The 23,333-nt window shown below is 57.9% G+C and overlaps 8 protein-coding genes across 8 annotated transcripts; 5 read left to right on the top strand and 3 right to left on the bottom strand.

Moving 5' to 3' along the window:
- Nucleotides 1-503: 503 nt before the first annotated feature.
- BKCO1_1500042 (proteophosphoglycan 5) lies at nt 504-4,127 on the bottom strand (the record flags this gene model as incomplete). Its single annotated transcript, XM_020271300.1, has 2 exons — nt 504-3,317; nt 3,369-4,127. The coding sequence occupies 2 exons, from the start codon at nt 4,125-4,127 to the stop codon at nt 504-506; spliced, it is 3,573 nt and encodes a 1,190-aa protein (XP_020132026.1).
- An 839-nt stretch (nt 4,128-4,966) lies between these two features.
- Nucleotides 4,967-6,656, top strand: BKCO1_1500041 (gpi-anchored wall transfer protein 1; the record flags this gene model as incomplete). Its single annotated transcript, XM_020271299.1, has 2 exons — nt 4,967-5,059; nt 5,112-6,656. 2 exons carry the CDS (start codon nt 4,967-4,969, stop codon nt 6,654-6,656), a joined length of 1,638 nt encoding a protein of 545 aa, XP_020132023.1.
- Nucleotides 6,657-6,820: 164 nt separating this feature from the next.
- On the bottom strand, nt 6,821-7,654 carry BKCO1_1500040 (orotidine-5-phosphate decarboxylase; the record flags this gene model as incomplete). The annotated part of the gene is made up of 1 exon (XM_020271298.1): nt 6,821-7,654. One exon carries the CDS (start codon nt 7,652-7,654, stop codon nt 6,821-6,823), a length of 834 nt encoding a protein of 277 aa, XP_020132024.1.
- Nucleotides 7,655-7,931: 277 nt separating this feature from the next.
- BKCO1_1500039 (allantoin transport) lies at nt 7,932-9,741 on the top strand (the record flags this gene model as incomplete). Its single annotated transcript, XM_020271296.1, has 3 exons — nt 7,932-8,088; nt 8,143-8,457; nt 8,504-9,741. The coding sequence occupies 3 exons, from the start codon at nt 7,932-7,934 to the stop codon at nt 9,739-9,741; spliced, it is 1,710 nt and encodes a 569-aa protein (XP_020132049.1).
- Nucleotides 9,742-10,962: 1,221 nt separating this feature from the next.
- Nucleotides 10,963-12,370, bottom strand: BKCO1_1500038 (regulator of gluconeogenesis rmd5; the record flags this gene model as incomplete). The annotated part of the gene is made up of 4 exons (XM_020271295.1): nt 10,963-11,181; nt 11,241-12,020; nt 12,072-12,199; nt 12,250-12,370. 4 exons carry the CDS (start codon nt 12,368-12,370, stop codon nt 10,963-10,965), a joined length of 1,248 nt encoding a protein of 415 aa, XP_020132048.1.
- Nucleotides 12,371-12,643: 273 nt separating this feature from the next.
- On the top strand, nt 12,644-15,516 carry BKCO1_1500037 (sin3 complex subunit; the record flags this gene model as incomplete). Its single annotated transcript, XM_020271294.1, has 2 exons — nt 12,644-13,038; nt 13,077-15,516. 2 exons carry the CDS (start codon nt 12,644-12,646, stop codon nt 15,514-15,516), a joined length of 2,835 nt encoding a protein of 944 aa, XP_020132053.1.
- A 1,138-nt stretch (nt 15,517-16,654) lies between these two features.
- On the top strand, nt 16,655-18,344 carry BKCO1_1500036 (mip family channel protein; the record flags this gene model as incomplete). The annotated part of the gene is made up of 4 exons (XM_020271293.1): nt 16,655-17,315; nt 17,366-17,601; nt 17,659-18,052; nt 18,118-18,344. The coding sequence occupies 4 exons, from the start codon at nt 16,655-16,657 to the stop codon at nt 18,342-18,344; spliced, it is 1,518 nt and encodes a 505-aa protein (XP_020132052.1).
- Nucleotides 18,345-20,991: 2,647 nt separating this feature from the next.
- BKCO1_1500035 (conserved glycine-rich protein) lies at nt 20,992-21,931 on the top strand (the record flags this gene model as incomplete). Its single annotated transcript, XM_020271292.1, has 2 exons — nt 20,992-21,220; nt 21,303-21,931. 2 exons carry the CDS (start codon nt 20,992-20,994, stop codon nt 21,929-21,931), a joined length of 858 nt encoding a protein of 285 aa, XP_020132051.1.
- Between the last annotated feature and the right edge of the window lie 1,402 nt (nt 21,932-23,333).

Below are 23,333 nucleotides of genomic sequence, written 5' to 3'. Positions count from 1 at the left end.
AATGAGCGCACGCCTTTAAAGAAAACTCCCCACTCATTATCATCCCCATAAAGAAAAAGAACTGTAGCCCCCGCACGGATTAGAAAGGACATACCAAGGCGAATAGAGAACTGGGGGGCCATGTTCAAAGTGTTCAAGGAAGGGTGGGTTATGTTACCAAACAGAACGCGAATCCTCCACTTTGTATGGAGTAAAGAGCGGCCATAGCCGTAGAAAGCAGCTGGAGAAAACCTATGCCATTGCATGCCAACCACATTTGGGTCGGGAACGTTAATTGTCCGCGAGGCACCACACCCCTGAAAGGGTAATTAGTCTAGAACATTAGGTTTGGCGTGGTTGGAAAGTTTCAATTGATGGAACCATCGAAGGCCGTGGTTCAATCGAAAATCAAAAGAATCAATGACTCAGGCATCAAGCCTGTCTTGGGTGAACTTGTTGCCTGGGAGTGACTCCGGAAGACCTGGAAGTGGGGTGTGCATGGGCATGCCCGAGACCAGAAAGGATCACTGCACCATAGTAGATGGGCGTGAGCTCTTCTGACGTAGACTTGTGCGAGAACAGGCAAGAGTGCCCATGAGTCCAGATCCATGCGAATTGGTGAGGATCTTGTTGATGGCGATAAGGCTCTGCCGAGTCATTTCTTGGTGCATACTCGCCTCGCGAGCGGCTTGTGCAGCCTGCTCAGCCGCAATCTTTGCATGCTTTGCGCTGTCAATGGCACCAAGCATGGCGGTTGCCACAGAGAGCAGCTGGTGCTTCTTGGAGTCGTCATCTTGCTCTCGGGCCATCCTAGTCACGCGCATTGCCAGCGCCGTGGTCTGAGTGAGTTCAGATTCATGTGCCATCTCTGGCGGCGGCAACGCGGCTATGCACTCAGCAGGATGCTTGTGGTAAGCTTTCGTCAGTGTTCCGGAGCGACCAGGGCTGCGTCGGCACGAGGGCGTTTTGGCCACCCTATATCCAGATCTCTTTCCCAGCTCCGACGTTGGGCTTCCACTTGAACCGACCGTTGTGTTCAACCGCTTCTTCTTGTCACTTGGCTTGCCTGCGCTTCTGCCATCACCCTTCTTGTGGAAGAGACCACGGAAGCCAGACATGGTAAGCTTGGCCCTGGACACGGACCGCTTCTCTCCAGCTACGGACTGCGACGCATCCGTCATGGTCTGCGCCGAGCCTAGGCGTGCAGAGGAGCTATAGCCATTCGAAGGCTGAGGAATGTTCGACGGAGTTGCACTGTAACCATTTGAAAGGCCGTAGGGGCTTCTTAAGCCACTTGAATCAACACGTCCGGATGAGTCGCACTTTCGAATCGAGGGGGTTTTGGACGGGGCTTTTGAAGCAGGCCTGTAGTCTTTGGCTGGAACCGGCGGGCGTGATGAAGCTATAGAGATAGCCGATGTCGAGCGCTTCATGTTCGCAGCGCCCCGCGAGAGGTTGGTGACGCGCTTGCTGCTGACGCCGCTATGGCCCGAGTCGGAACGGACTAAGCCACCGCTGCTGCCATGAGCCTGGCTATTTCTAAAGACATCGCTATAATGGGCACTGTTTGGAGACTTGTGATCTTTGTCCACATAAGCCCGAGCGAGCGCAGCGTCTTGCTTGAGTTGAGGGTTCTCGGCGCCCTTCCTGTGGCCACCCTCAAGCATAGCAAGTGTTTGAGAGACTGCAGCAAGTCTCTCGTGGTCGTCAGGGAAGTTCTCCTCGGCTTGGCTTGCACTGGGTTTGCGAACCGATCCATCATCAAGCCGGGGAAAAGAATCAGAACTGTAATGCTTCTGCTCGGCTGCAGATCCGACTGTGAAGTTTTCAGCCTGGATCGAGTCCGAGCTGCTCTGATGACGCAGTGTCTTCGAAGGAGCTGCATTTCTCGATTTAGCACGCATACTGCTGCTCGCATCGCTTTGACCAGAGGCCTTACGGTGCTCGTTGGTGACGGCCCTTCGGTGCAAGTCGCGAGATCTCTGGCCCGATGATCTAGCAGACGCAGAACTGACTGGAGGGACGGGAGGCGAGGGCGTCGTTTTGCGTCCCATGACCAGCTCGTCGGCGTCTGGGGAAATGGTCAGCGTGGGTCCATAGTTGGACATCAATCCACTAGATCCGCCAGAGGAAAGGCGCTTCGTACGAATGCCCTCGTTGCTCTCAGTCTCTACCCAAGTCAAGCTCTCTGTCCGACTCGAAGGTCGTGAAACTGTGGTTTCAGTCTGTGCAGACAACATCGTGGGATCGGCATCAGTGTCGGCACTAAGATGCTTATATTCTCTGACATTCCCGCTGAGAGTAGGTCGACGCTGCGGGCCGCGTCTCATGACTGTGTTGGTATCGATGTCTTGATCAAATCTTCCAGTGTCGACGCTTTCAATTGTAGACAGCGACTTGCCACCCAGAGAGGAAGGCGTAGATACTTTGGCCCTGAGAGTGAAGACTGCAGGACCAGAGGGTATCGATTGCGGAGATGTGGTGCGAGAAGGAACGGGTATCGCGCTTTTCTTGCGTTGCGTATTCTCCTGGTGGTCGACGGGAGAGCGAGGGGGGGCCATGGCCCTACCAGCGGATCGCGGCTCAGGAGAGGCTGACTTGGGCGCTTCCATGCGAGGATATCCACGAGGGTGGTCTGATTCCGGCTGACGGGACACCTGGCGCGTGTTGTGGGCTTGTGTAGGGCCACCGGGGCGAGGGTTGCCACGCGGACGAGGAATGGCGCCTTTGTTGGTGACCGGAGGTCTACGTCCAGGCCTAGATTTTGGGGAAGGAATGTCGACCAACTTGGGCCTCGGCTGAGGAATAGAGGACCCGGCGGTGTGACCAGCCGAGTTGCTCGTTAGGTTAGAGCTCTTGGGCGGTGGGGTGGGCTGGTTGACGGGAAGCTTCGTGTCTTGACTAGATGTTCTCGACGGGGGAGTTGAGATCTTGTCTGTATGGCCACTACTCGGCAGGATATTCTCGGTACTCGATTGAGCCACCATCTTGATTGTAGGCCGCTGCTTGCCGGGTGAAGCGGGAGTCCGGCTGAGTGTAGCGTCCATGGGCATGCGACTCGATGCGGAATGTTGCTTTGGCGATGAAGGCACAGGATCAGAGTGAGAGGATGTTCGGGGAGTGCCTGGTACCGCGGGTTGAGCGGGGGAAAGAGTCGGCCAGTCGTCCTCGACGGAGGCGCCTGACGGACGGCGAAGAGGCTTTTCCGATGCGTCGATGAGTGTGCGCGCCTCCTTGTAGGGGCTGGTGCTCACGACATGAGCGACGGGTCGGATCGGCAGCGGCTTATCAAGTGCGGAGCTGGAGGGCGCAACTTGAGCAGACGGCGATGGTGCTGGCTATGTAAATTTCAGCAAGCTGCACCATTCGGGTGGGGATCTGGGTCTTACCTCAATATGACGCTCCGGAGAAGTGGCGAGAATGCCGTTCGCGTCTCCGACTGGGCGAGCGACGTCGTCTGCGTGCTCGCCGCCAGGTTTCTTTGAGCCAAAGGCGGCCAGAGTCAAGAGTGAGTGAGGAGTCGGAGTACGACGGGGTCTGGGGGTGGCGGATGCTTGTGCGGCCGAGGTGGAGCTGCGGGAAGCAGAAGCAGTGGTGCTGATCATGAAGTGCGGATCGATGCTCTGCTCGGACTCATCGGCAGATGCAAGGTCGTGCTCGGGGAGACGGTGGTGAGAGAGATACGACTTGGGTCGGAGATTGTCGAGGAACTGGATAGAAGAGCGTCTCGACGCGTGCGCGTCGGGATCGCGCTCTCTCAGCGGGCCCGGCATGACGTCCGCGGCGGCTTCCAACACGGTAAGGTGTGAGAAGTAATTCTGATGGGCAAGCAAAGGAGCGGCTCGTTGGTAATAGGAAAAGAGCGTAAACAACGAATGAAGCTGGTCGGTAGAGCGAGGCTGCGAGAAGCCAGGCCGGAGACGGGCTGGCGTCTGGATCGCGGGGAGATGGAGGGAAGGGTCGACGGCGCCGGGGGCTCGCATATCGAACGGCAGTGACGAAATGCAGACGACTCGACCCGCACCGCCCGCACCACCGCTGGCAGCGGCGGCAGCAGTCGCAGTCTTGCCCTCGAGCAGCTCCCAGACGGCAGCGAACTGGGCCTCGGTCACATCTCGACCGCCCAATCTCTGGTGTCGCACTGCCATGGTTCTCTGCAATCATGCAGCCAGCGCACATGCAGCGGCAATGCACCTTCCCGTGGTGTGGTGGAGAAAAAGTAGAGCCTCAGCCTTGCAGAAAACACAGAATTCCACGAACCGGGCTGCCGGGCACTGGGGAGGTGGGCTTAAGTACGACATTTCACGAAAAGTGAGCGCCGTGGAAAACAAAAGCGGGCGTCAGCTTCGAGGGCGCAGCCATGTCTTTATTTTTTCTCTTAAATTGGTAGCTACGAGGGGTTGCTGGGGAGCGCCCTCCGCCTTATGGCGCTCTGACACGCGGGCGACCGGAGCGCATGCTCGACAATCTGTGTGGCGGGTTCCTGCAGAGCGGTGCATATAGATGGGCGCCATGTCCGGCCCATTGGGGGCGCGGCCGTCGTACAGACATGGGCCAGGGCGAGACGCATTTTCGTGTACGCTGTTGGAGGCGTCAGGAAGCGCGGCCGCCAGGCGTGATAGGCCAAAACCCAAGTGTACAGTCAGCTCGAGATGCGATCAAACAGAGGCGGATGATGGGCTTGTCTCGAAGAGATGAGAAGCTGCAGCGGAGGCAAGGGAAAGCCCGACGTCCGCAGCTGCCGTTGTGCCACCATGATCTGCGCGCCGCCGGCGAATGTCTTTTCCGACCAGTCGCGTCGCGCTCACGCGCTCCCGCGCTCCCGCGCTCCCAGCTGACAGATGCCTGACGTTTCAGGAAGAGGCCAGCTTGAACGCCCTCTTTTTCCCGCATTCATCCCCGCCCACCTCGCCGGCCCGTCAGAACCTTGATCTCTCAAGTCATGTAAAGCAGTTTTCTGCCACTCTTCCCGTCTTTTCCCCGCACAATGGTCCACGACAAGGCTGCGAAGGAGGCCTTCGTCTCCAACCTTCTTGGAGGCACAGTCTCCGAAATCAACCTCGTCACTCTTGTCGCACCGGTGCGCTTGATCCAGATCCCCCCCCCAACTTCCAAGCTAACGTCCTCTGCAGTCAGCGCTTCTTCTCTGGTCTGTCTTGCAAGCGCGCCAAAACTTCTTCACCCCTTACACCGTTGCCGCTTGCGCAACCGACATCCTCCTCAACTGCATCGCCATCCTCCTTGCGACCACGCTCTATTCCTGGTCACCGCTACTACTCAACGCTCTTCTGATTGCTCATGCTGCATTCGCCGCCTTCACATCCGCTCCTCCGAGCACGCACAGCCACCCTCGCGTCCCTTCGCCTTCGCGAGACGCCGCGCCTACAAAAGACCCGCTTCCCCAGAAGCCATTCGTAACAGCATGGAGGGGCGCAATGATGATTGTGACATGCGCTGCAATCCTGGCTGTTGATTTCAGGGTATTTCCTCGGCGCTTCGCCAAGGTGGAGAACTGGGGCACCTCTCTGATGGATCTGGGAGTTGGCTCATTTGTCTTCTCTAGCGGCGTCGTCTCTGCGCGCGCCATCCTCAAACAACAAGCCACTGGTAAATCCTTGCCATTGACTACGCGCCTTTACGCTTCAACGAGACACTCCTTGCCCCTCCTTGTCCTTGGGCTGATCCGCCTTTGGACTGTCAAGGGCCTTGAATATGCCGAGCATGTGACCGAGTACGGCGTGCACTGGAACTTCTTCTTTACTCTGGGCTTCTTGCCTCCATTTTTGGCCCTCTTTGAGTCCGCATTCGTATTACTTCCGTCCTTCACGGCCTTGTCCATAATCCTCGGTGTTACATATGAGGGCGCACTGGATTTCACGGACCTTACGGCTTTCATAGTGTCGGCCCCTCGAACCAACCTTTTCAACCAGAATCGCGAAGGCATCTTCTCCTTCTTCGGATATCTTGCCGTCTTTCTTGCCGGGCGCGCCACCGGCATGAACATCCTACCCCGGGATGTCGGCGCAGATGAGGCTCCCACCGCCGAAACCGACAGCAATCGTGGTCGTACCTCTCGGCGCGGGACCAACCTCCGCAAGAACTGCCTGAAGCTTACGCAAGCATCTCTGAACGAACTCCGCGGTGAAATCAGCCGCGTGCGATTCAACCCCTTGCGCATTTCCTTTGCCTCTCTTCCTCAAACGAACCAGCTCTACGGGATCCTCAAGCGCTCTGCTTTCGGCCGTCTTCTCTTCTGGTCCATCATCTGGAGCACCATGTATATCTTCTCCACTAGCTATTATGGTCTTAACCTACGCGTCTCGCGCCGCCTCGCCAACCTTCCGTACTTTCTCTGGGTGTCGGCCTTCAACTGCAGTCAACTCGCCTTATTTTGCGCCATTGAGACAATCTTCTTCCCCGGCATCTACTCGGCGAAGACGCAAAGCGAAGAGAGCAAGAGAGCAAAGGAAGCGACAAGCAGAGTCCTGAATGCGTTCAATAGGAATGGCTTGGCCATCTTCTTGTTCGCTAATCTGCTAACTGGACTGGTAAATCTGACCATTCCGACGCTGCGAGTCACTCAGATGCAGTCAATGGCTGTGTTGGTGGCATATATGAGCGTTCTGAGCGGTGTGGCGCTGGCTTTGGATGCGTACAACATTAGCATCAAGTTGTGAGGTGTACATAAGATGAATTGATTCAATGAAGTTGGACACCAACGGTTTACTACTGTGGGTTACCACTTATGCCACTCATGCACTTCGCCATCTGCGGGTTCTGGTTGGCTTTGGACAAAGCTGAGGTAAGAGTATGTCTGACGTCAGAGTACTCATGGTATCAACTACTTTCCAGACGTCAGCCGTTCCTCATACACGTCCCATGCAGCCTTCCGATACTGCTCCGCCTTCGCCGCCGGATCCTGGGCATTGCATATGCCCGTACCCACGATGACCAGATCACAGCCCCTCCGCATCAACTCCTGAGGCGACACGTACCGCTGGCCCAGCGCATCGCCGCCCGCCCACTCGGACCCATCCAACGACTCTTCTCGCGGCAGGGCACACCCAGGCGTCATGACGACAAAATCATCATCCGGCATCTCGTTCAGCGGTTCCATGGCGATGAAGCCCATGACGAACGCCCGGCGCCGCCGCGCCATGTCGACGCACGCCCTCGTGTATCGCGAGTCCAGCAGGTTGTTCGCCGACGACATCTGCGCCACCACCAGCAGTGCGCGCCCGTCACCAGGCTCTCCACCCGATCCGTTCCGCTCCACCCACTCCGCCGCCACCCCCTCCAACGCCCTCAGCACATCCTCCCCGGCCACCGCGTGCGCGTTGACCACATGCGCCCACTCGACGATCCGATGGTCCCCGCCCGCGTACTGCGCCTGCACCGTGAAGCCGATGTCGGCGAACTTGCGGTCCTCGAAGACGAGGAAGCGGTGCCGGCGGGCGAGCGCGGCCAGCTGCGCGCCCGTGCCGCGCTCCGGGTCCGGGTCCCAGCCGGCGTGCATGTCGGCGTGCGTCTTGAAGACGGCGATGGAAGGCCCGACGGCGGCGGCGAGGGAGAGCATGGCCGAGGCGGTGGTGACGTCGGCGCTGACGCAAAGGGGGGATTGTTTGGCGTGGATGAGGGTGCGGAGGTAGGCTGTGAGGGGGTGCGGCGAGGACATGGTCGGTTCTTTTGTGGAAGGGGGGGATTCAGATGTCTGCTTCGACTTGCCCATGATTAGGGATCAAGAATGGGGTAATATACTAACTTTTAATCAGATAAGCGAGTGTAGTCACTCAACAATACAATATCCCATGCGCCTGCAGGTGGCACAAGCTCGTATTGACCGTCTATCTTCTCGAGCGGGGAACCCTGTCTGTCTCGCTTCCTGCAGACCGTTTTAATACTCTCGTTCGTAGCATTTCCACTAGCTGGTATCAACATTCATTTCCGATGCCATGGCTATCAAGCATTATTCTCCGCGAAAGGTTGCCTCGGCCGTCCGTGTAAGGTGGTCAGCGTTCAGAGCCGCCACACGGAGTACAGAAGAGTTTAAGAAGTACATGCAAACTCGTGACAGCGATGAAGCCGGTGCCTGGTCGTGGAAAAATGAGGGTTGGCCTCCTTCGCAGTCCACCAGCAGCTGGGTCCACTGCTGACAGTGGCCAGACCTTCTGCCAACGCCCCGCAGCAAGCGAACCTGGCGTGCCCGGCATTACATCTTCTTCTACAGCAGCCTCGCCATGGACAATTGGACCCTGGGATCAGCCATGGTCGGTGTTGGGCTCAACTGGTGGCAGGCCATCGTAGCCGTCTTCATTGGCGAAGTGCTCCGCTCGGTAGCTGCTGCTCTCAACTCGCGCTGCGCTGAGGTCTACCACATTGGCTTCCCCGTCGTGGCCCGCTCTGTCTTCGGCATGTATGGTGCATATTACGCAGTCGCCGCCCGTGCCGTTCTGGCTGCCATCTACTATTCACTCAAGAGTATTGGCACCATGACCGTCACAAACACGCGCTGACAGTCGCCCAGTGTACGTCGGCTCCGCCTTCATCGTCAACATGCTCCACGCCGCCTTCGGCTCCTCGTTCACCGGCATCCCCAACCACCTCCCCGAGTCCCTCGGCCTGACCACGCAGCAGATGCTCGCCTTCTTCCTCTTCTGGCTCCTGCACATCCCCTTTGCCTTCCTCCGCCCCAACCAGCTGACCTGGCTCTTCACCCTCAAGATGCCCGCCATGCTCCTCGCCACCCTCGGCCTCTTCACCTTCTGCATCGTCGCCACCCGCGCCACCCTGACCACCAGCGTCCCCCACCCCACCACCACCACCCCCTGGCTCTACCTCTACGCCATCAACTCGGTCCTCGGCGCCCACTCCACCCTCACCACCAACCAACCCGACTATTCGCGCTGGGCCGCCACGCCCACCGCCTCCACCTGGCCCCTCCTCGCCGCGTGGCCCCTCTCCGCCACCCTCGCCACCGCCCTCGGCATCCTCGCCACCGCCGCCATCAACCGCGCCTGGGGCCTCACGCTCTGGAACCCGTGGGACCTGCTGACGGCGGTGCTGCAGCGGCACTGGACGGCGGGCGCGCGCGTCGGCGTGCTCGCCTGCGCCGCGCTGTGGGCGCTGTGCGCGCTCGGCACGAACGTCGCCGCCAACATGGTGCCGCTGGGCGCCGACGCGGCCATGGTGCTGGCGCCGCGCTACGTCGACGCGCGCCGCGGCCAGGCGCTGGGCCTGCTGCTCGCGTGGGCCGTGTGCCCGTGGTACGTCTACGCGTCCGCCGCCGTCTTCACGCGCTTCCTCAGCGGCTACGGCCTCTTCATGGGCGGCCTGACCGGCGTCATGGTGGTCGAGTACCACGGGTGGGTCCGGGGGAACGTGTTCGTCGCGGACCTGTTTGATGGCGGCCGCTCCAATCCTCACTACTATTATGCCCGCGGCTGGAACTGGCAGGCCTATGCGGCCTATCTCTGTGGCATGGCGTTGGGGTTTCCGGGGTTTTGTGGGAGCCTGGGGGCCGAGGTGTCGGCCGAGGCGAGGAAGTTGGGGTATTTGGGGTGGTTGTTGGCGTTTACCGTGTCGATGGTTGTGTACTCCGGGTTGTGTTGGGTGTGGCCGACGCAGGTCCAGCTGGATGTCAAGAGACGGGGGCTGCGTCGAGAAGAGATGGCTTTGTGTGATGCGGACAATGACAGAGATGCAGACCAGGCATTGGAGGAACAGTTGTCTGTCCCAATCGCCATTCCAGTTGCGTCATCTTAGTACGCGTGGATGGCTATATGTTGTTTAGCTGAAAAAACACCAGAAGAGCGCCTTGGATGCCTCTGCCACAAAAGCCGACGAGGGAGAAAGTGACGTAAATGAGGGCATGAACATGGATATGAATCAGTTGGTGGATATTCCTTCATGTTTTCAACCATGTGGTCGCTATGATGTTAGTCCGGCGGTTGCCTTGCGAGGCGCTACAGTGGAGAATTGGATGGAATGAAGCGGTGGCTAGCCCGGCCTTCGGGATGGCGGATGGCTACGAGCATTTCGTGCTACGTAGAGTGCAGGAGGGTCTCGTATAGAAGTGCCGGGAGCCACCCTGCAAGTGCCGTTGATCCATGAGGCCGTCACAATGCCAGCGCTCGTTCGCCACCGCCCCTCCACCGCGCAACACTCGCCTTTTTTTTTTGCCGATGGGGGATGAACAAGGGCCTGGAGGCTCAGATGAGTGCATCCGTCGAACAGGGATTTGCCTTCCTTTTTCCTGTTGGTGTTTCACGATTCCCAAGGGATTCCCGGCCAGATCTCGGAGGCTGGCAAGCTCGAAAAACGGTTGGAGCTGCGACGTCACGGACGTATGCCCAGAACTCGGGTATGGCGGGGGCGCGGCTCTATCCGGGAGCCGGGATGTTGCTGGTCGAGAAAAGGGCCGGTGCGTTGCTAGTCCCGTGGTAGTAATGTAGTGGCTGGACTTCACACCCCGACCTCTTTCCCCACATTGCCATGGAGCAAGCCAACGCGAGTCAAACCACGCTCGGTTTCTGTTAGCAATGTTGGCAGTCGCAAGGCGACCATTTGGAGAGTGAGCGGGTTCGCCAAGGGCCCCTCTGCTCCACTGCTGCGCATGTCTGATTACGTTAAGGCCGAGATCAAAGACCAGCTCTCGAGAAGACTACCGCCGCTGGCGCCGACTATAACGTCCCGCGTCATGTACCTTCGTCATGTTGGAGAAAAACGAATAGAGAGCATGCGAGAAAGGAATGAGAGAGGAAAGAGGACAAAACTTGCTTCTTTGCATTACTGTATAACACTGATGGTGAAGAAATGAAAGCAACCTACCAAACGCCTTTGCTTGAGTGCTCATCCCCAAACCGCTTGTCCCAGATAGCCAAGGTGCCTTGAAGGTAAACGCCGTTCAACTGTAGGTACGTGACTTATCGTCGCGCCGATACGCCGAGGCATTCCGAGTCGCACGACAGCGCCTCGTGATGCATCCTACAAGTACACTTTCTTCGCGTCTCTTGGGTGGCTCTCGCCCGGGCAGTACGGACACTTGAACCTTGCACCTTTGCTGATCCTGTCGAGAGACTCCTTGGCGATGACGTGACCGCAGGGCATCATCATTGGAGGGTTTTGGTCCGTCGTTTGTTCTTTGGATACCGGGCATACGAAAATCGAATGGAAGTAGTACGAGGGTGGCAGGGGGATTTCGACCTGTCCATGTTAGGTTACACAACATGCCGCACTGCGTGTGATCGGCGCAGATGACTTACCGGAAGCTCGTTCTGGGACGTCCATTCCGTCTTTTTCTCCCGCATGATACTCTGCAGCTTGAGCAGGGTCGGAAGAGCGATGGCACCGGCAGTAGCAGCGATGTACAGTGGTGAGTCGGCTGAAAGGCCGAGGAGCGAGCAGAATTCTCGAGTGAATGAGTTGGCCACCTCTTCGAAGGCATGCTCGTTGTAGAAAGTCCGCTTATAGGGCGAGTCGCTCAAGTTCTCCCAGAACGGCATGGCCCCGATAAGCTGCTGTATGTCCTTGGCATACCGAGTCTGAAAGGCGCCGAACTCACTCCTGGCGTAGGCCCACGCACGCAGCGGACCTTGGTCAGGCTCGGAGACGGAGCCGTCCAGTTCGTGCCCCATGAAGAGACAAACATACTGCAGCCGGCAGAGTTCAAACTCCAAGTTGCTTCCCCGTGCCTCCAGCTGCGCGCTGTGCTCTCTGCTCCATGCGATGGCGGGCTGGAGATTCTGCTGCTGCTTCAGCTCGTGCAGAATGTGATACATTTCCGCAAACTGCTGCTGCAACGCGCCGCTGTCCATCTGACCGCCCGTGAAAGCCTTCTCCCATTGTTCGGCTGTGTAAGTGTGGGTGTCGTTTGCGGTCAAGGACGGCTTCGGCGGACGAGCCTTCGATTCGTCGATAAAAGTCGAGGCGACGCCGAACTGGCCTTCGCGCAGGAGGTGCATGGCTATAGCACGGTTGACGAGGGAGGGGTGTGCGGAGAGGGCATCGTTGCCGGCGTCCGGGAGAGGCTTATCTTTGAATTTCTGGCATGCAGGTTAGCCATCCTTCGGGCGGACGCAGTTGCGGCGGTGTACCTTATCGAGGGCCTTCCCGTACTTGCCCAGCGCTGAATAAACCTCCTTGAGGTCTTCGTTGACCTTCTCGAACGATTGCTTGACCGGGGCTTGGGCCTTCGCAAGCGTCATCTGGGCCGACGCCGGGTCTGCGGCCATGTCAGTTGGCGGGTCCCCGGGCGGAGGCAGAGCGACGCACCGTCCGCGACCTGGGCGCGGGCTTTGACGAGCAGATCGATGGTCTTCTGGACGTCATTGATGCTTTTGCTGAGGTTGCCCTTCTTCTGGAGCTTCTCGTGCTCGGTCTTCAGCGTGTCCATGGCGGCGGCGGGATGTCTGGTGGCGGCGCGGATCAGGGACGGAGCGGGGCGGCGGGCGAAGTGGCGTGAAGGAGCAGTGGGGGCTGCTCTAATGCGACGTGGTCAGCGGCAAGCGATGGGGTCACATGGGATGTTGCCATGTTCAGCGGCAGGACATGGTGTTGAGCGGCGCTCGAGGGGGACCGGCGAGAGCTTGTGACCGGGGCTGTGACGTTGCGCCGCATCGCGACACGCTGCCCGGGCCGTGCCTGTGCTGCGCAGCCCTCCCATCGCATGCCACACGGCACGACGAAAAGACCCCAGGCCGATCTCTCCGCCCGCACTGGCCTGCCCGCCGCCGTGTCAACATGGGCGCGTCCGTTCGAGCGCGCAGCCAATACCACCGTGCTCACTCCTAGTCCTGCCGAGCTCCAGCTCACCCGAACCTCCACCTCCCCCGAGGTGCCCACCATGCCGCGCACTCAACTGGAGCTCGACCCTCGCGACAGTGGACCTGCGCCGGCGCCCGCCGGAGCTCCTGCGAAAGAAGTGGACCCACGCGCGTCCACCGAAGCTCGCCGCGACGCTCCCGACGCTGGCCAGTCGGCCGAGCAGCTGCAAAGGGGCCCTGTCCAGGCAGGCCACCAGCGCTTCGTTCTGACCGACAGCGTCGCCTTCAGGCAAGTCTCGTAGGCCTGGCGTAGGCCTTCGCTAACAGCCTGACAAGATATCTGGAAGAAGACCCCTCCACCGTCGTTCTCGACCGCCGCCGCGTTCTCGAAGGCTACGAATGCTACATTGTCGAGCAATGGGCCTGCGCCCGCACGCATCCCACCTTCGTCATCACCACTTACACGGGCGATCTGTCCCACAAAGTAGTTGTCGGGGTTCTCAGTGTCCCCACCGACGAGAAGAGCTGGTCATTACGTCTCCGCATCTACTTCAAGGCCCTCAACCAATACCATGCTCGTCCTCGAGATACCCCTCTTGGCACCCTGATGATCACAAATCTGAGCGTGTTCCCATCCTCGTTGACTGTTATCTCTGTTCCGGATGGCGATGTCCGAAAACACCGCGAGTCTTTTTTCGTAAACGAGAACCTGAAGAGACTGGGATGCTCTGGCCGGGTTGGCATCACGCTCGCTCCGCCAAGCGGCGCTACCGAAGCCAAGTTCCAGCAGCTTTATCGCACGAGTGAGAAAATCCCGCTTGCTGGAGCTGTCGTCGAGCTTGTGAAGCTATGCCAGGTCGCGCTGGTTCTGTTTGGCAAGCTGGAGCCAGAGTATGCCGACGGCTTGCTCTGCGACGTCACCGAGAGGGCTGTGAATGACTGGTGGGTTGAGATTGGAAACGAGTACTACAACATAGAGCCCCACGACGGCATCTTGGGCCCCACTACCGTATCTGCTCTGCTCGGCACCTTGATAGGAGCGCGTAACCGCCTCAATGCATACGGAGCCCCCATCGCCAAAGACGTCTTTGACGTCGAAAACACGAAGCGAGGCATCGCATATTTCCAGAAATCCCAAAGACTGCAGAAATCGCGCCGCCTGGATCGCAAAACTCTAGGCCTACTGCACCGCGCGACCGCCAAGACTGCGAGTGGCGAAGGCTGGACCGTGCCAAAAGCTGTGAAATCCACCGTCGCCGAACTCAGTGGCAAGGGTGGAGAAATGGTCATGGACATTGTCGGTGGCAGAGACAAGGCTGGCATTGCCGAGGTGGAGACGGTTGACATCGAGAGATTCGTCCAACTGATCCACGGAGAGCGGTCTAAGTGGCTGTGGTATGGGAAACCAAGGAAGCACCACGGTAACATGTTCAGCAGACTTCCTGAAGAGGATACCAAAGCACATCGCAGAGAGTTCAAGGATGAAGACGACCCAGTACCTGCGATGGTTCAACGAAGAGAGTCTACCGCCGAGGCTCCCAGACTATGGAAACGAGATACAGCGGCTTCTGTTGACAAAGACTCTCCCGAGGACAAAGAGTCACGGATCAAAAGAGCCACAGGGAAACTTGGTGATGCTCGTAGTGGGATTGGAGGACGGCTCAAGGACGTGGTCGGGTTGCGTAGCCATCAGCACAAGCACCCCAAAGTCGAAAATGACCCCATGGTTGTTCCAAGCAACAACAGAAGCACGAGTCTCTTACGTCAGGCCAGCACCAGAGAGGACCGCGCGACCTACCCACCTGAACCGAGTCCACGAGCCTCAGCGGACATGTCAAGCGCAGCTGAAGACACGGCGATGGACCGCCCGAAGCAACCGCAGGGACAATTCACAAAAGTTCTTTCAGAGACGCCTATGGACTCACAATTAAAGGTCTTTGATAGTCGGGACAGTCTGCCTGCCGGTGACGAACAGCCGGAACTTGGTGCAATCCTGACAAACGAAGGCACAGCGCTATCGCGGACGGATACGGCCGAAGGGTCCATCGCAGGGTCCATCTACCGCGGAATTGACTTGGATGAGTTGTTTGAAGCCAACGTGCAGTTCGAGCCGGGCCCGCTTTTGCGCCGCACCAACAGCTTTTCTCAATTGGTCATTCGCCGCAGCTACGAGAACCGATCCGAAGAGCGCTGGCCCCGCCGGCTTTCTCTTAGCATTGCGGAAGAGAGCCTCTTCCGGTGGCAGAGTGTCACGCAGGACTTGGAAGATGACGAGTCTGCTAACACGGATCCAAGGAAGCAGCTAGCATGTGAACTGCTTGCCGCTGAAGAATCGCGGCTCAACGGGGAGCGCCTTGGACGAATGGGTAATGTGGTCAACACATGGGTTGAGGGCACCCTCAGCCACGTGAAAGAGTTGAATGTCATGGCAGAGCGCGACCAGCAAGAGCTTGAAGAGATGTACTATCCGCGACTGGACGAATACAACTCGCTTCGAGAGGAATCGAAAGAAATGCTCGCACAAGAGCGCGCAGCACTGCATGAAGGCATCAAAGACATCGAAACCCTTGGAGCGAAACTCGAATACGAAGTCAACGCTCTGCGAGGAAAAGTAGAAGACGTCGAAGATGGCGTTGCGGAATTCGAGAAGCAGGTTCTCGTGGTTGAAGACATGGTGCAGTTGCTTGAAGACGAGTGCCGACCAAGAGAAGGGTGGCTGGGCTGGATATATAGACGCGTGACCGGCAGCGGGGAAAAACGAAAGGCGGAGACGTAATAATGTGAGGAGCCGCAGCATCTTGTCGTCACACACGCGATGTCTTGACTCGTGGGATGTTGGCTGCTGCGAAGGCGAGGGCACAACGGGCCACGACAGAAACCAACACAGCTCCGTCTCCCATGTGTGGATGCATCTGTACAGCTTTAATACTCGCATCCATATCCGGATATCTGCTTCAGCTCCTGCTCGTTTGAAGCTACACCTTCTCGCTTCAACTGCACACACCGAGGATCGCCGGAGGTCAGACACTTTCGCACCCCACAGCGAGGCCTGCAGGGACGAGGGCGGCTGCAGTCTGTCGGCATCGGTGTAATTACGTCGGCGGGGGCCGAAGCAGACTCTGTTCAAGGACGCTGAAACCGGGCCTTGCAGCGGTTGGCAGAATCAGAAGCTTCATCAGTCCGCATTAAAGCAAAGTCTTCGCCCAGATGAGGTCATTGGCTATCTATTTGCAGCGATGTCCTCGACTCCCGCACGATCTGCGCACGTCATCCGATCCAGTGTCGCTATCCCGAGACGACCGTTGCCTGCCTCGCGTGTTCCGCCGAGCTCCGCCCAGTGCGCCGCCGACTGCTGAAAACACAGTCCATGGATGGGCCTGTCTGAGGGCATCACGTGCTGCGCCAGGTTCCGGGCGGGCCAGTAACGGCTGCCGGACGGATCCTCTGACCAGGATGTGACAGAGCTGCAGTGGTGAGTTTCAACCGTGCATGCCAGCCTCGCCTAAACTGCGCTACTGGGCCCTGCGAAGATCAGCATCATCAGTCTATGCTTCCCCAGAGAACCCTGGCCCGAGCATGTCCCCTCTGTGCCGTCTCCCGGATGTGGCATCCATCTGTCCCGCCCGCTGAAGATCGCGGCTCTTTTCGTCACGATCGTAAGAAAACCGCCCCCCTCGTATGATCGGAGGCGACAGCTTACGGCTGCCGAGTCACGGTGCGTCTAGACGAGCACTCGGAATCAACGGGGGCCGGGGTCAGGGCAGACGGAGCGGAGAATGCTCCATCGTGCTGATCCATTCGACCTGGGAATCTGTTTCGACTGCCCCTCCGTTTTTAAGCCGCTCGGAGTCCCGTCCAGTCCTCTTCTTGCATGCCACCTCCTCGCTCGCCAAGTCCTCCCATCTTTATTCATCATGTCTCAAGAGCCGCAAGCCCCCCTCCCGAGCTACTATGGTGAAAGGACTCCAGATGGACGCATTGTCAAGCGTCCGTCAAGTGAGCTCCCGGACATGACGCCGTTGAAGTCCCCTCCTCCCCGGACCAGCTCTGAGCAGCTGGCTCCCTTGAGCTCCAACGCCATGATCCCCGAGATCCAGTCACCCTCGGAAGTTCTTTCCCATCAGAACTCTTTTAGCGGCCCTCGTGCGCCCAATGCCATTCAGCGTTGGGGTCCTCTCTCAGATCCTCGTGCTAGTGAACATGCCTGGAGGAGCACTCCCAGCAAGCGCAGGCTCGGGGACGAGTTTTATTATCCAGACTATCAAGGCCCCGAGCGTAGGCCCTATCACGACTACGATGATGAGCATCCTCTCCGCCGGAACGGTACAGCTAGTGCCCGATCGCTAAGAGAGTATCCCGGCCCCGGCGCCTTGGTCCACCGCAACGTTGCCTACGCCGAGAGGCCTCACGATGCCCCGTCGCCTCGTGACCCTCGTGTGCCGCGCCAGTATTCTGAAAACAGTTACGACTATCCCACCAGTCCCGGCGGCAACGGTTTCCGTGGACCGCCTTCTGACGCGGGAAGAGTGCTTCGTTTGCCCCTGATATGGTGGATGAACTCGGATGCAAAGAATCGTAAGAAGACCCACGAATGTTCGGCTGACGATCTTGCTAATATATTCTAGACTTTGTTGCTGCGGTTGGAGAGTTCGTTGGTACCTTCATGTTCTTGTTCTTTGCTTTCTCCGGCACGCAGGTTGCAAATATCGGGTCTCAGGACAACACACAAAACTCAACCACGGGCGAGTCAACTGGCTTCGACGTCAACACTCTGCAGTACATTGCGCTCGTGTTTGCCTTTTCGCTAATGGTCAACGTCTGGATCTTCTTCCGCATCTCGGGCGGCCTCTTTAACCCAGCTGTAAGTGGCGGTGTCATCTCTGTCCAGCCATTGTTGTACTGACTGTCTCTCATCTAGGTCACCTTTGCCATGGTCATGGTAAAGGCGGTTTCGATTCCGCGTGGACTCCTTCTCGTATGCTCTCAACTGGTCGGCAGCATCTTCGCCTCGTACATCGTGTCGGTTTTGTTCCCGACAGAGTTTAATGTTCGAACCACGCTTTCGGATGGCACCTCGACAGCACGAGGCCTCTTCATCGAGGCATTCCTGACCGCGGAGCTCGTCTTCACCATATTCATGCTCGCAAAAGAGAAGCACAAGGCCACCTTCATCGCGCCCGTCGGCATCGGTCTCGCCCTCTTCATCGGCGAGCTGGTCGGGGTATACTACACCGGCGGCTCATTGAACCCCGCTCGCAGCTTCGGACCTTGCGTTGTGAACGGCCAATGGGATTCAGAGCATTGGATCTACTGTAAGTCTCCAACACCAGAGCCAACGAGTGCGCGTAGTCGCCCATTGCTGACACACCGTCTGTAGGGCTCGGGCCGGCCCTGGGCGCCGTCCTCGCGGTGCTGTTCTACGAATTCATCAAGATGCTCGAGTACGAGATGGCCAACCCAGGCCAGGACGCGGTGCATGAGGAAGAGGCCAAGCACGAAGCCGAATCGCTCAAGAACAAGGAGAGCAAGATCTCGCTGGCCGCGCGCAACCGCGCCGACTCGATCATGTCACCGCCCAAGAAGCGGTACACCGGCGACGCGTGACTACATGGCGCCGGTGCATTGCCGACCAGGATCATGAGACGCTTCGGCCAGCTGTTCGTCAGTGAGGAGCAGAACAAGCGCTTGAGTTCCCATGGTTCGCCAGCCGGCGGCGATAGTAAAGATGATGATGATGAGCACAGCCCGCCCAGTTCGCAGGCATTGCGGCGCATTTCCACCGTCCGCTTTTCGGATGATCCGGCGGTCCCGGTTGGGCCCCCGAAGTGAGTGAGGGGTTTGCTCGACCCTCTTCGCTGCGCATTTGCATTAAGTTTGCAAACTGTGATTGGAGACTGAGACGATTTTATGAAGCGCTTGTTGGGTTTTGTTGTCATTCGCGCGCTTGCCATGACGATGCTTTTAGAAGCGAGAAAACTGTTTGTTTGCTTTGAAGCTTGGAGCTTGAGCAATGATGAGGTATACAGCCTCAAATCGCCTGCACAGCAGAGCTCGCTCCATGGGCTTCACACGGCGTTACTCAGGAACACGTTATTTTTATATTGGATAGTGTAACTCTGTCTGCTAGATGGATTACTTTGATTCAGATATTGACTTTGACCGTCGTCAATTCTGCATGGCTGAGATACCTGTCTGGTTGTTTAAATCTGGTATGCTTTTCAAGCCTGTTGAGCTGTTCGTTTGGGACAGTTTTGCCCTTGCGCATGATGAGCTTACCCAGTCCCCTGCGGCCTCACCATCCTGCCCTTTTTTTTTAAAAAAAAAAAAAAACCTGTATCTGCACATTTCAGCATTGGTCACAAACTCCATAATTCAGCACAGTCAAGAGGTGAGGCCACCGCCACAATTAGCTCCGCAGACAAAAAGCAAAGCTAAGGAAAGCAGGAGAAGCTGAACATGTACAGGCGCGTGTCGTGTGATTCTTCCTGCGTCTGGTTTACCTTTGCGTTGGTGCGCAGCCGGGAGAGATTGCATCGGAGGAGTGTTTTGGAAAAGAGCAGCGGCTTACGGCTTTAGCCATCCGCTGACGATGTTCAGGTACAACCCCTCTCATCGGCCTTGACTGATCACTCGGGCGAAACGGACTAGTGACGGTCGTGATAGTGAGTATTTAGAGCTGGTAGCGTGCATGCAGGCATACCCGAATCCATCACTGTCGTGGACAACAGAAGAGGGAGAGGTGATTGTGGGGGTGGCTGGCGGAAGAAAGGAGCTAGTTTTGCGGGACGCGGGACAGATAGTAGCAGTGTATTCCGTGTTCCTCGACGGGCGGAGGCTTCTAGCAGGTTGTTTATACTTTCTTGCCATGCGTGTCACAGCAGCCAAACGGCAATGAGCTGCGGCGCTAAGGCAGGCTCGTCACACGCGTGGTTCATGCACCTGTCTTTAGGGTCTTGATTGAGCGGCACCATGTAAGGGCGCGCCACGGGCATTGCGGTTGCCGGCGCCGTACTGGGCTTGCCTCATTCTCCCCTTGACTCACAACGTCTTCCTGCCTGAGGCAGCTGATACCGGGAGACAGGAGAAGGTTGTTGTTCCAGGCAGGGGCAGTGGCTGGCAATGCGGAGTCGACGGTACGTACACGGCGCCCCGGCTGCGGTCGTGGCAAAGTCGCCGATCATGGGTAAGCTGATCGTCGTCAAGCTGAGGGTGGCCACGCAGCAGGATGGATCGACGACGGCGTGACGGGACGGGCGAGCAAGGCCTGCCAAAGCCCCTGCAGGACGAGTCGTTCCTTCCACAGCCTGTGGCACGCTTGTGTTCGGCTAGCGCGTGGCTGCCTCCCACGGAAAGCTAAGAAGCCGGAGCAGAGCTTCATTTCGCGGCTCTGGCCAGGGACGGTCGGCGAGTCAGCGCGTACTGCCCAACCTATACCCCCGGTCTCAAATAATGGCCCAGTGCTGCGGTTCAGCTTGGTTGAGCCTCATTGGTCAATTGGGCATCGCCATTCCCAACCGCAGCTGAAAGGGGACAGCGACCATGGGGCCCGTTCCACAGATAACGGAGCTGATGGGGCGGTGTGTGTGGTCTGAGCTGTCATTCCAGGCAGAACCTGGCGAAGGATCTGGCACAGCACTGCGCGCTGCCGGGGGCCAAGAAAGGGCGGTGGTTGAGCAGTGGGGACGGGGTGCGGGTGTTCATCGCGCAGCCCTGCGACAGCCTTGTTTGTTCCTGGCAGCCTGCACGGAACGGGGCTGGATGCGACGACCAGGCCCGTCGCTCAAATAATCCAACGTGAAGATGCGCAGGGCACCACGGAGAACAAAGATGCGAATAGAGTTGTTCGCCTCCACAAACGGCTCCACAGCCACGGCCGCAGCAGGCACGTGCCTGATCGCTTGCCGGTTGTGGGCTAGCGCAGGAGCCTCAGGAAGTGGCTTTGATGATATCACGGACGCTGCTGCGACCACTCACAGCCCGGGCTGGCCCACGACAGGCTTGGCTGCGGTCAGACTCTCGCCGTCCGCTGCAACTTCCAGCGTTGCAACCTCATCACCCTAAGGATCGCACCTCCCGACATAGCCTATTTGTGCCCGTCATCATATATCCCGCCCCCCTCCGGCCCTGTGACGTGTTCCCGCCACCTTGTCGCACAAATACGCATCTGCTTCCAAACAACTCTACCCCCATATAACCACCAGACTACTCTCGGCCTTCAGCCTTATCGCAACCGTAACAAGGGTACCCAAGCATGAGGCTTCTGCGCTCAATTGTCGCCCTCTGTGCCGGCGCTTCCGCCGTGTCGGCACTGTCGATCCCCCGCGACGTCAGCGCCCTGGCTGTCCGCGCCACTGATGACGTCTCCACCTTCGCCGCTCGCGCCGCATCTCTTTTCGACTCCAAGGCTCTCGAGAAGCGCAAGGGTGGCGGAGGTCGTGGAGGTGGCAGCTCTAGCGGCGGCAGCTCTTCATCTGGTAGCGGTAAGTTTTCTGGCCCCTCCAACCCACGCGCATCGACCATCGGCACATTCACCGAACCCTGTGACTGACAGTGCATATGCAGGTCGCAGTGGCGGCTCGTCTTCCAGCAGCGGCAGCTCCTCGTCCAGCGGCCGCACATCATCCTCGTCCAACACCGGCGGCCGCACGTCGTCGGGCTCGGGCGTCCGCCCTGCCTACGGTGGCGGCGCCTACTATGGCGGCGGTTCCTCAGTCCCCTATACCGCAGGACGCGCCACGCCCCGCGGCATCAGCCCGTTCCTCTTCCCCGTTGCCGCTCTAGCCTTCCTGCCCGCCATCTGGCTGGCGTCGAGCGCGTACGGCGCCTACGGCTATCACTACAACCACCCGTACAGCTTCCGCAACACGTCCGACTCCAACAACAACGGCACCAACACCACCCTGCCCATCGAGTGCTACTGCCAGCAGTACACGACGTGCGGCTGCGACGACAACAACGACACGGCTTACTACAGCAGCCTGGTCGGCAACGGCAGCTACGACGCCTTAAACAAGAGCCTCGTCACCGTCGCCCGTGTCAACGGCACCGATACCCTCCTCATCAACGGCGTCCTACCCAATGGGACCACCGCTTCCGGCGGCTCCGACTCGGCCGCCCCGCCTGCCCTGGCTAAGTTTGGTGGCTGGTGGGCCTTTATCTCGCTCACCGTCTACGCCGTTTGCTTCTTGTAGCGGAGAAGACAAGAAAACCATGTTCCTTTTTTTTTTTTTTAATCTTCGTGGAGGGTAATCGGTGCACATATTTCTCGTTTGCCTTTCGCGACTATTACCTGCGTTGTACGGTATGAGGATGGTTCATGATATTAAGATACCCTTCACTTTTTTTTTTCATGTTTCATCACGAACGCTTTCCGAGTTGGGAGAAAAGGCCATTGGGGGAAAAAGAAGAAAATGGGTAGCATAAACCAACCCTCCTACGACAACTGTTTCCCCTCTTTCCATCCCCCCCCCCCTTTTTTTTCCCCCCATCTTCAAATGATGACGGCCGAATAGATTATTACAAATCACTATGTATTTCTTCAGGATGGGGAGAGGCCAGCGGCACACCGGGCTACACGTCTCATCTCCGCTTCTGTACCACTAGAACCATCAATAACCCCATCTTCAATAACGAGCTACCTCTTAGAAATAGTAGTAGTGGCCCACACTGTCTACTCATTGAACATGATTTCCATTGAGATGGGCGACGTTGGAGCAGTTAAAAGCGGATCATGACTACAGCGTGGAAGTGGAGTGATCAGAAACGAACCGTGAGATATCTTAGCAAACCCTAGGGGGAGGCAAAATGGTCGAGTTGGCTGTTCATTTAAGGATTTCTGACTAGCAATGCATTTTTGCGGGTATCAATATCCCAGACCGATAACTTTTTGCCACCCACATTGATCAATCTCGCGATGTACGCCCAGCACTTTTGAAAAAACTAAAAAAACTGAAAAAAACTGACCCCAGACGTGTCGGTGTCCTGCCCACCGCCTAGGCGTGGTCGCGTTGAACTTCACTGGGGAATGTTGTCGTAACAGTAGAATAAGAGAGGTCAGCTCTCAAGGAGGATGCTCGCCGGAGAACTTTCTGCTCGACTTCCCTCTGCAACGGTAGGAGAGAGACTTCGGAGATGCCCCGGTCACAGGTCTTTTTGATGCCCTCTAAGTGCTGGCAGAGACTGCTGAGTAGACGATAGCTGATACCACAGCCCTCACATGCAAAAGGAGGCTCGTCGGTATGGACCCTTCCATTAGCAGCACCCTGGCGGAAGACTTGGCGGTACTTTGGCTTCACGAATTGGCGCAGGTTTGTGCATTTGGCCATGAGTCTGTAGTTGATGTCCTCGGAGGTGCAGCCCGAGACACAGCCTCCCGATTCGAGATGGCCGATCATGTCCGCGTATCGGACGAACTTGTTGTCGCAGCCCCAGCACTCGATAGCGGCTCGATTGTGTCGAGAAAGCTTGTGCTGCTTACGATTTGCCTCGTTGTGGCAGTGGGCTCCGCACTCCTCGCATGTGAAAAACGCGTTCGAGTGTTTGTTGTACAAGTTGAATGTGGTGAACCAGGCACCACAGCCGTCGCACTGGTAT

Source organism: Diplodia corticola (genome assembly GCF_001883845.1).
Source record: "Diplodia corticola strain CBS 112549 chromosome Unknown scaffold15, whole genome shotgun sequence".
NCBI classification, from domain to species: domain Eukaryota; kingdom Fungi; phylum Ascomycota; class Dothideomycetes; order Botryosphaeriales; family Botryosphaeriaceae; genus Diplodia; species Diplodia corticola.
This window is presented reverse-complemented; position numbering and strand designations above follow the sequence as displayed.